General features: G+C 39.9%; 1 protein-coding gene across 1 annotated transcript; it reads left to right on the forward strand.

Moving 5' to 3' along the window:
* Window positions 1-1,773: 1,773 nt before the first annotated feature.
* AREG (amphiregulin) lies at window positions 1,774-10,651 on the forward strand. The gene is made up of 6 exons (XM_032398395.1): window positions 1,774-1,834; window positions 2,860-3,108; window positions 5,587-5,788; window positions 6,471-6,626; window positions 9,127-9,238; window positions 10,487-10,651. The coding sequence occupies exons 1-5, from the start codon at window positions 1,774-1,776 to the stop codon at window positions 9,218-9,220; spliced, it is 762 nt and encodes a 253-aa protein (XP_032254286.1). The 3' UTR covers window positions 9,221-9,238; window positions 10,487-10,651.
* The last annotated feature ends 1,020 nt before the right edge of the window (window positions 10,652-11,671 follow it).

The raw sequence follows: 11,671 nt of genomic DNA on the forward strand, positions 1-11,671 counted from the left end.
GGGAGCAAAATTACACTGCAACCTTATTTTCCATGGCACTCTGAATCCTTCTTATCATCTGATATAATGGAATTACTTTTCTATGTATCTGACCCACGCCACACGGAGCTCCTGGAGAGCCGGGATCAGTCATCATTTATTTTCTCTCTTTACTGCCCCCACCCCTGCATAAAAAATAAAACAAGTGGATCACACAAATATACTCTCGACAAATGTTGAATAGGAGAGAAGGCATGAGTCATGACTGTTTATTTCATCCTACTAAATGTATGGTATTATTTAGCCTACTCACCTCCATATGCCATTAAAAAGTAAATAGTTTTTAAAAAGTTTCCCAGAATTAGGATAGATGCACTGTGATCCACATTCCTAAAAAGGCTGTTTTGCTGGAAGAATCCAGGAAGAGATATGTATCTTCAGGACAAGGAACCAGTTACAGAAAGAGAACAATGCTTTTTTTCTCTTCAAGTCAAGAAAAATCCAGTCCTGGAGTTGTGTCTACATCAAAGTGAGTCGAATTGAGCAGCTCCCTCCCTCTTCATTTTATCTTCTTTGTCTGGATGAATTGCTCTACCAGATTCTAACTGGGCCCTCAAAGCTAGCCATTTTATCTTGGGATTTGAGTTGCACAGGGTTGGGCACCACCTTCATTTAAATGTCAAAACTGCCCAGTAGAGGTTATTCCTTAGGATCAAGTATTGTTCTACCCAGAAGCTCTCTTTTCAGAGATCAGGTTAGGCTAAATTCCTTTATCAGAATGGAGAGAGGTTTTAGAGTCAGATGAACTTGAATTTAAATCCATCTGGCTTCTGCCATGACCAGCTATGTCAAGTCCTCCTTGTAATATAGGGGAAATGATACTTAACCAGCAAGGTTACTGAGTGAGATGGTGCAGGTATTATTTTTGTGTATAGTTTAGCAACAATACATGGTCAGTAAATCCGAATTTTGATGAGGACGCTGGAACACAAATAAATGGGAGGGGAGGTGCTTTGAAATTCTGGCCACTTTCCAGGAGTGGGTAGAAAAGCCCTCTTGGTTGAGATAAGGCCCCATCATAAATAAAGCAGCTCCTCATTAGGAGGCGCTCTCTCTTGTCATTTGACGAACTTCATTATCCTTGTTAAAGACGTCGGGCTCTCATTCATTGTTAAGTCATTCTTGGTCTTAAAGTACTTTTTACATCTTAATATGGAACTTTTCTAATTAACCCCTGTAACTGGTAGTATTCGGATCAACCAGAGTATATACGGAGGTTTTTCAGATGGTTCGAAAAAGTGGGACTTTTGACTGTCAGGTACTAGCTCTCGAACTGTACTCCCACTTTCGAATACGGAGCGGGTGTGTTTTCAGCTTGCAGCTAGGGTTTAATTCCCATTCCCTCCCAGTGGCTCTCCACGCTCCGGGGAGGTGGGGCGCCTGCCATCCGCGTGTGGTTTTGGGGTAGTAACCTCTCCCCCGGCGGCCGCCCGCCTCCACCCACAGCGGCGACCGTGACGTCACGGGCATTGCCTGGGTCCCCGCCCGGCCTATAAAGCGGCAGGTGCGCGCCGCGCCTCCGGAATGTTCGCACACCTTGGGCCTGCGCGCGAGTCGGAACGGAGAGATCCCGAGGCGAGCTCTAGGCGCTCCTCCAGCGCCCGAGCCCGGCCGGGCAGCGAGCACTGCCGCACACTGCCCCTTGTCCCCTCTCTCCTCCATCACCTCCTTTTCCAGCTGCAACTCCCGGCCGAGTTGCCGCAGAGACCGCGACGCCGCCGCGCCGAGGGACCAATGAGAGCCCCGCTGCTGCCGCCGGCGCCCGTGGTGCTGTCGCTCCTGCTCCTCGGCTCAGGTGAGGACATCCCGGACCTGAGCCGCCTGCCGGCGCTCCTGCCGCGCGGGGCAGAGGCCTTCCCGAGGGAGGCGTCCACGTAGCTCCCTCCCTAAGCTTACTACCGGGGAGGAGGAGAAAAGCGGGCAGGTGTCTCTGACGTTCCAGGCCAGGAGGAGGGTGCCGGAGATCTCCGAACTTTTACTCTAGTCCAGCTGCAGGAGACCTCAGAGATCCTGGGATCCAAATCCTTCCTTTTACAGATAAAGAAACCGAGTCCAGGGCGGTGAAGGGACTTCCGCAGATCATGGGGCAGTTAAGTCCTGGACCCAGAGCGCTGCCTCTCGCCTAAATTCTCCGTCTCCTCTGTCTAGTGATTTTATCTTGACCTTCCTAGAGGGCCTCACAGCGTTCCAGGGAGAAGCGAAGGCACCACCCTGATGCTGTTTTAGCGAGACCTACAAGATAAAGCAGGGGCGTGAAACTTTAGGCCCCAATCTCACCCGGTCCCCGGTTTTGTCCCTATGTAGGAACAAGGATAATGAAATAGTGACCATAAGAGTCATTATTATTGAATATCATTTATGTTGTTTTACATTCATACATGTAATCTTTTTCAAAATGTGAACACGTGTTAAGAAAGTCTGATATTTATATCCAGGGCCTGTCCCTCCAAATGGGACATTCTAGCAAACACAAATGCCTCTGGTATGTGAAGTGATGGGAATATACAGACAATATAAATTACCTGTTAAGTAATTAGATTAACGTGCCGATCTGGCAGTGTTATTTGATGTGAAAAGGAGTGTAGACCATCTGTGGAAAAGAAAACCTGGATGAAAGAAGCTCTGTAAATTGGAACTGCTGAGTTTGCTTGTTGGCAAAATGTGAAGATGCTTTCATAAGTGACTCAATCCCAAACAATAGCACATGTGCAATAACTGCTTTGATATCAGAAGATAAACATTTCTCCTGAACACAGCTGACTGGTGAGAAAGGCACTCTGCTTTACCTTTTCTTTTCTTCTGGTGTTCTTTCTCCCACAGCCCATTATGCTGCTGGATTGGATGTCAACGACACCTACTCTGGGAAAGGGGAACCATTTTCTGGGGACCATGGTGCTGATGGATTGGAGGTTACCCCAAGAAGTGGGATGTCCTCAGGAAGTGAGATTTCCCCCGTGAGTGAAATGCCTTCTAGTAGGGAACTGTCCTCGGGGATCGACTATGACTATGCAGAAGAGTATGATAACGAACCACAAATATCTGGCTATATCGTAGATGATTCAGTCCGAGGTGAGTGGAGAAGGCAAAAACATAGCCTGTAAGATGTGTGTTTGCATGAACAAAGCCATTCCCTGGATCTTGGATGGGTTTCTTGTGTGTCTGTCTGTTGCATACCCCGTGGGTATTTTACAGATGTGATAACTGAAGCGCAAGGTCGTTTTGCCCCAGGTTCCACAGCCAGCAAGCAGTTGAGCCAGCATGAGAACTCCAGTGTTTGATTCCACATCCTATGCTCTTTCCCACGGGACCACATGACTGCCTTGCTGAGAGACAGGCGTAGACATCAGCCAGTCCTCAGCTCTTGTATCCATTCCCCACCACCGTTCTTCCCCAAATACCTGCATTTTAATACAAATAAGGGAACAGAAAGTAATGGGAAGGGAGCAGTTGGACTTTAGCCTTTAAGTACCAGGTGTTGAGAAACTGGTGATTCTAAAACAACAACAACGACAGCAGCAGCAGCAACAATAATAATACAACCTTCTGGAAATATTAAAAAAGGACAAGTATGCATGGATTTCAAATAGCTAAAATCCCATGATTTAACCCCCAATCCCATGTGTTAGTTAAATAAGAGTGACCCATAGTTTTGTTCTCTCTTGCTGTTATCTGATCCTTAAAAAAAAAAAAGCTTAAATTTGTTTAAAATGAGGAGTACCAAAGTAAGAGGTAAGTATTGTTCATTACCCTCATATTACTTTGGAGTTTCAGGGCAGATGCGGTCATCAGTAAATCTGCTCTAAATATCCTAGGAACATTCACTGTGGAGGCAGGACTTAATGCCCCTTCTCTCCTGACCTTAGTTTTCCTGACTCCTCTCCCTCTGTCTGGCTCGCAGACCTGGTGAAGGGACAGCAGGTGATACCACAGGGACAGTGACTGGGTTAAGCGGCAGGTGGGAAAAGCTTCAGGGAGCCCTCCACTTTACTCCTTGCTTAGTAACTTGTGCTTTAATGTAAGGTGGGGAAGAGGTCCATTTATACTTCTTATTTTTGGAGAGAAGATTAGAAACTGCTCTCTCAAAAAGGTTTCAAGTTGTTAACATTTCAAAAGGCCAAATAAGTTGTTAGCAGTGAAACTGACTAGCGCATTGTGAAATAGTGAAAGTTGAACTCCTTGGAAAGGCTGTGGCGCCCACGGGGTCTATGTGTGTTGCAGCGCTTCAGCATAGCGACGATTTGTCTCTGTCTACAATTTGTAATATATCTGATAATGTGCAGTAATATTCATTTAAAATGTTTCTATTAGAGGACTCATTCTAACTTGCGGTACTTATTTATCATCAAAGTTTCAATATAAAAATTATATAACTGGTTAAACATTGCTCCTACTTTGACTATTATTAATGTTATAATAACCTGCTAAAATACTCATAATATTTATTTGTTGCTTCCTTAATCACAGGGTTCTATCTTTGATACCCTTCCCTGTGTTTCTAATGTTTTCTATTTAATGGACCATTATGGGGGACCATTATGACTAATGGTATTATGACATTATGGTATTTTCCTCTTTGCACTGGGCTCTGTTTGCTAAATACTTGCTTAGAGAAGCCTGCTCAGGTATTAGTATAACAAAATGCACAGCTCCAACATGAAAACTCCTTCCTTTATTTAGCATGTGGGCATACTATACCCTGCATAGCTATAACACTGAACCAACGTTTCTGTAGCTCTAGAGTTAAGATGAGTGAGTCTCTGAAGCATCAAGTACAAATATTTCTGGATTCCTATTTTTCAGACAGATTGACCACAGAAATGAGCCCCATGGAATTAATTATAACCCATTGTCATCTGGGAGTTGGAGAAAATTGATTAATTCTAATGTGTAATTCTCAGTTTTTTCCCACTCTCAAGTAATACACAGTAATGCCCAATTATGGTACTGAGCACAAGACCGAGATGAGTAAATAAAATCAACAAATATACTAAAGTCCCAGTTTAATCAGTAGCATTGACTTATCCAAGAGAAAACATAGGATAGCGGGGGAATGACAGGCTTTGGCACCCCAGCACTGTCATTTTCTAGCTGCATGTCCTTGGACATGTTACTTGTCTTCATTCAACTCCGGTGTCATCCTCCATATCAGCTGGATCGCAATACATTCAACTGTGACCTGGGTTTAATCAAATTAATGCTCATTACCAAGAACTTGGCATGAATAAGAAATTCAAGAAATACGTAAGATATTTCATGGATTTTTTTAGACAAGTAAATACTATTATCAATAATAATAATACTGGTACAATTAAATTCAAAATAGGTTTCTAAGCTAATAAAATAACAAGGAGGCTCAGATGGTTAAGTGCCACACCATACAGATATTCTCTTTAACCAATTATTACATATGAATTGTGTTAAATAATGAGAAAAATATGGTCATTGTCCCCATGAGCTCTCACTGCTAGGACTTCTTTCTCTCAGGTCTCCAAAATGATATTCAAGATGAAGAGAGACTATTGTCAATAAATCTTATTTTTTTTTTAGTTGAACAGGTAGTTAAACCCATGAAAAACAGAACAGAGAGTGAAAAGACTTCAGATAAGCCCAAAAGAAAGAAAAAAGGAGGTAAAAGTGGAAAAAATAGAAGAAACAGAAAGAAGAAAAATCCATGTGATGCAGAATTCCAAAATTTCTGTATTCATGGAGAATGCAAATATAGAGAGCGCCTGGAAGCCGTAACATGCAAGTAAGTTTTCCTAAATTATATAGAAATCTGTATTTAAAACACCATGTCTGAAACTCCTAGATGCAGAAAGCCATTTATTCTTCCCATGTATAAACCAAGGGTTTGTAACCTTTTTCTTAAAGGACCAGCTGGAAAATAATTTAGGCTTCTTTGGTCAAGATTATGTATGTACTTACAGAACCAATTAAAATGTAACCATTTAAAAAATGTAAAAACCATCCTTGGCTTGCACACTGCAAAAAACCTAGCAAATGCCTAGAATTGACCCAGGGTCTATAGTTTGCTGACCCTTGGTATAAATAAAAAGGACCTAAAGGTACTCTACACATAATCCTCCATCCCCCCACAAGCCACTAGCACATTAAATGATAGTGGAATGTATTAGCTGCATAACAAGTCACTGAACTCATCAGTTGGTCATGAAAAGGAGCACAAAGAATGAAAAGGTGTGTCTTCTTGGAATATCACACCCAAACTTATCTCAACTTGTTCTTATACTAATAGATCTTTGGCTTGAATGCATCCTGTCTCATGATTTTGAAATATAAATAGATGGCATGATTTTTCTTTTCTTTTTTTGAGTGTTACAATGAAATGCCTATTGATGACCTGGAAAGTAAACCTAAAATATATGGAATGTTTTCAGTTATTATTATAATTTTTGAATGTGGGTTGTTTACAGGTGTCATCAGGATTACTTTGGTGAACGGTGTGGGGAAAAGTCCATGAAGACTCACAGTGTGGTTGACAGTGATTTATCGAAAATCGCTTTAGCCGCCATCGCTGCCTTCGTGTCTGCAGTGAGCTTCACGGCGATTGCTGTTGTTATTACGATCCAGTGAGTATGGCGTAACTTCCACTTTCCGACTACACTAATGCCGGGTTGATTTGTTTTTTCAGTATTTCCATCCCAATGTCCTATATCATCTTTTAGATGAATTATTCTGTCAGTGGCACGTGACCTTTGGTTATATCTTTACACTTCATTGACAAAGATCACAGAATTTGGTCAAAACTTATATTACTTTGGCCACCATCGAAATTTAATATGTAAGGCCATTTTTCAAACACCCTAGACATTTTTTGAACGTAAAAATTGATGGTTTTGTTTCATGTCATATTTCCACTCATGGCTATACGCAAATCCCAGAGTGTTGGTATAGACTCTGAATATCTTTAAGCGTGAGGAGGCCTCCCAGAAGCTAATTAAGGCCTGGTTCATAGTAGGTTGTCAGAGACTCTGCTTTGGCACTAAAAAACATCACAAAGAGCTTCAAACCAGGAGCCAGGAAAAGATCTATCCTCTGCTTCTAGTAAAATGCAAAATTCTAAGTTAGATGTCATAGCATGGTACTGATTTACATAGAGCTTATGCCTATTTTGTAATTGTCAAAAGTAATATGGGAACTCAGTTACTTAAAAAAAAAAAATTTTCCTCCATATGGCATGGCGTAGGAAGCAGGGACAATTCTATTACTGTTCTGCTCCTGCAATATCTGCCCTGTGTTCACAATAACAGATCACCACACTTCACTTCATGACCAATGAATGTTAGAAGTAGACTGTTCCTGGTAGTAGGCACTGGTGAGTATGTCAAAATGGCATTGTCTGTCAAACAGAAGTCAGTGAATTAAGGAAGTTGGGGGAGGGTGTGAATGGCTCTGTAATGACTCATGTGCTACTAGAGCTTGGGAAAAGCAATAGACTCATTATTCTAATTTTAGGTCTTGGTAAATTACTTTAACAACTAGATTGTGTGCATGATCTACCACTCCTGCCATTCAGGAAACAAGGGGTTATCTTCTGCCATTGTTTACTATTATTTTAAATGCAGATCAGATAATGATAAAAAGACATTAAAAAAAAAAATGTTTTATGATGCACATAGAGTTTAATGCGTGGTTTAAATTTGTTTTGCACACCCTGGAAATTATGTTGATCTGTTAATACCTCAAGCCAGATATGCAAATATATTTAGGAAAAATACCCTCAGACAAATCATGATTGCTCGACATAGAAGGATAGAAGGAAAAAAATAGCCAGTTAAGGAAGATGTTTTGAAATAATTATTCAAACTTGGGATCATTCAGGGTGAAATATTTAATAATCCTTCAGAAAAGCGTGGAAAAACTTTTTGTCATGTTGGCACTCTTAAAACTAAGCAGTGACTTTTCTCCTTTTCTACCATATTCCTGTGTTTGACACAGAGCAAACAGTAGCCTAAGCCACATTTTGCTGTTTTTTCATAACTGAATTTTTTTCCCCAAACATCATGACAAAGTTCTTATGATTTTAGGAGTAATGTTTGGTGGATGGATTAAAGACCTGTTAAAAATAGAATTTCTTGTATAACACGAAGACATTTTTAAATGACTGAGTTTTACTAGAAAGTAACAATGAATAAAACTAAAAGAAAGTATTATTATATATAGAAATAAAACCCAACTTGTTTTGTAAGCTTGTGTGAAAAAATTCTGATCACTTAAATTAGTTGGTACAAGTGTAAAGTCCTTCTGTGGTAAAACTATACCATCTTCTTCCTCCAACTGTACATGGCACCTGTGCTAAGTGTTGAGGAAAAAAAGAAAGAATGAGGTCTTGCCATTTGCAACAACATGAATGGACCTAGAGGGTATTATGCTAAGGGAAATTAGTCAGACAAAGAAAGACATATACCGTATGGTTTCACTTACATGTGGAATCTGAAAAACAAAACAAATGAATAAACAAACAAACAAAAAGCAGAAAAAGACCCATAAATACACAGAACAAAATGATGGTTGTCAGAGGGGAGGGGGTAGGAGGATGGGCAAAATGGGGGAAGGGGAGTGGGAGATACAGGCTTCCAGTTATGGAATGAATGAGTCATGGGATTAAAAGGCACAGCATAGGGACTGTAGTAATGGTATTGTAATAGTGTTGTATGGTGACAGATGGTAGCTACACTTGTGGTGAGCAGAGCATAATGTATAGACTTATGGAATCACTATATTATACACCTGAAACTAATGTAACATTGTGTGTCAACTAAAAACAAAAAAACAAAAAAAACCACACATATGAATGTGTTCCATGCCTTCTGAAAGTTTGTGTCTCAAGGGGTGTCTATTTAAATCTCAGTACTCTGGGAATATGTTTATACAAAGTCACCATGAACATCCCCTTAAAAAGAATGGTGGTAATATTTTATAGCTGGGTTTAAGTTTTGGCTTGGTATAGAATACAGTGTAATGGCCTATAAGGTCTCACAAAAAGGAATTCCCTGTGCTCATGAAAACCCCAATCAATATAGAGATGAATAGAACTTTGATGACCATAGAATATCTTGTTGTCTGAAGGCTTCGAAAACGATACTTCAGGAAATATGAAGGAGAAGCTGAAGAACGAAAGAAACTTCGGCAAGAAAATGGAAATGCACATGCCATAGCGTAACTGAAGATAATATTACAGGTTTGAGTTTTTTTTTTAAGGATTTTATTTGTTTATTTCAGAGAGAGAGAGCACAAGCAGGGGGAGGGGCAGAGGGAGAGGGAGAAGCAGACTCCCAGCTGAGCAGGGAGCCTGATGTGATGCTCCATCCCAGGACCCTGGGACCATGACTGGAGCCGAAGGCAGATGCTTAACAGACTAAGCCACCCAGGCGTCCCATACAGGTTTGAGTTTTAAAAGATAACTGTAGATGATATCTTATAATTTTGAAAAATATAGCATCTGTTATCTCAAGTGAAGAAAGTAAGTGTTCTCAATTATGCATACACTATGAACATTGGCTGAAGCAAACTTCCAGAGGAAAAGTAGACAAGGAGATCAAGGACACATTTAAAGTTGGTCAGAAGAAGGAACTCCATTTCCTTAGACATTCAGAAAAGATGTCCCATCCTTAAGTCATTGGTTCTCTGCCTTCACTGGGTTTAAGAATTACTTGAGATGCTGGTTAAATATGCACATTCCTAAGCCAAACCCTAAATCTACTAAATCCAATGTTTCCCTTTTTATAGGACACCACAGATGCTTGGAGAAACACTCCATTTAGCATTGGTTAAGTCCAGGTATTACATTCTGAGCCTATTACAGAATTAGCTCAATAACTCCTGAAATGGATAATTATTGATGCAATGCTGTGCTCAGTACTTATTGCATCAACATTTATTATAGTATTGGCTTAATGTGCTGAAGCTAAGACCACCAACATGAAGAAAGATAGATTTTTGGTTATTTAGTGCAACTGAGATTTCTCAAAGTAGATCTGAGATGATTTTTGGAAAAAGAATATGCTGCGTTGGCACACCGTGGCTGCCATTAGCTGGTAGCTACTATTATTATGCCCTTGGTACTAATTATCCTAAATTAACTGTATATCACAAATACACTGAGCCATTTAATCTTTCTTTTTAATTATGTCCACTGCATAGATTTGGTTAGGAAAACTACTTCCCATGAGTGTTGTTGTTTCTTATTAAGTGGAATTGAACCAAACAGATTTCAGCATAGGCAGTCCTCCACCTAAGTAAAACCAAAGAAGGTGTGAAAGAGAGACTCAGGTCGAAGTGGTAGTTTGTCTCTGAAAAGCTTTTAGCATTTTTCAGAAGACATTCTAAATTGACAGAAATTCTGATTCCTGATTTTTTTTTAATGTTTTCTTAAAGCTATATTGAAACTGAGCTTCATCTCTAATATTTTTATTTTCCTTTTGACCAGGATATCGGATTGGAGTCACTGCCAGGTCAGAACCATGAGTGATGAGTTGGTTCCTCTTTTCGGTGGATCATAAGAAAACAGAACCTTTTTGTTCTGATGGTTTTAAAAGTTCAATTGTTGCTTTTTATGCTAAGTCTTATTTCTGTACATAAAGATGCATGGAGATAAAAAGTATTTTTTCAAGTTGTAAATAATTTATTTAATATTTAATGGAAGTGTATTTATTTTACAGCTTATTAAACTTTTTTAAGCAAAGAGATTGAGAGTTTGAATATTAGTTTTGAGACTGCAAGACTCTAGGGTATTTTTCTCCTAAAGCTTAGATGATCATTTGGAAAGAAGTTCCTTCCCCTTTTTTCCTGTTTTTGTGTTGATCTTCAAAACTTATTTCTTTTCCTAGAAAGCACTCTTAATGGAAAAGTACAAACTAGAGTAGTTTAGTCCTCCCACAGATACTAATGTCCTAAACCGGCCTTTCTTATTCCATGTAGAACTTATTCCAAGTCCTGATAATTTGAAAACTTCTAAAATCAACATGTGGCACAGCCTCTCTTTCACAGTAGACACAGATATTATAAAAGAAAGAAAATCCACTGCCAAGCATCATCATCACCACAAACAAGAAAAAGACAAGAACAAGTTGGAAGATTATAGATCTGGCATTTCAAAAGAACCAGGAAGTGTTTAGAAACTTCTTTCTCTAATATCATTACATGAATGCACAAAGCATCTAAAACCCACTCCTCCTCTTCCTCCCTTTGCTTTTTTTTTTTTTTTACATTATTTTAAACAAATACATGGGCATTTGTGATGAGTGCTCTTTCAAGAACATTAATTCCCTGGAATGACTCACCGTTTGGTGCCTAGCTGGCCAACTAAGTTACCTGCGTACAAAGTGAAACAAGCCAACCTGTATAATGTATGGGGGATATTTTTGAGGAAATTAGCCAATATTAAGCATAATTCCAGCAATCATCTCACAGAATTTCATAAATGAAAAGTGCCTTAAGCATCAAGAGTTCCATTCTCCAAATCCTTGTCCAGTGATCATCTAACCAACTGGTTGCCAGCCTCACCTGCACGTTATCATACGAGTTTTGATGTCTAAATGCCGGGGCCTCCCTCCCAGAGCTTCCGATTTAAATAAACTGGTGTGGGTCATTGGTATGCGGATTTTTAAAAGGT

The sequence above is a fragment of the Phoca vitulina genome, unplaced genomic scaffold, assembly GCF_004348235.1.
Source record: "Phoca vitulina isolate PV1807 unplaced genomic scaffold, GSC_HSeal_1.0 scaffold3, whole genome shotgun sequence".
Taxonomy (NCBI): Eukaryota; Metazoa; Chordata; class Mammalia; order Carnivora; family Phocidae; genus Phoca; species Phoca vitulina.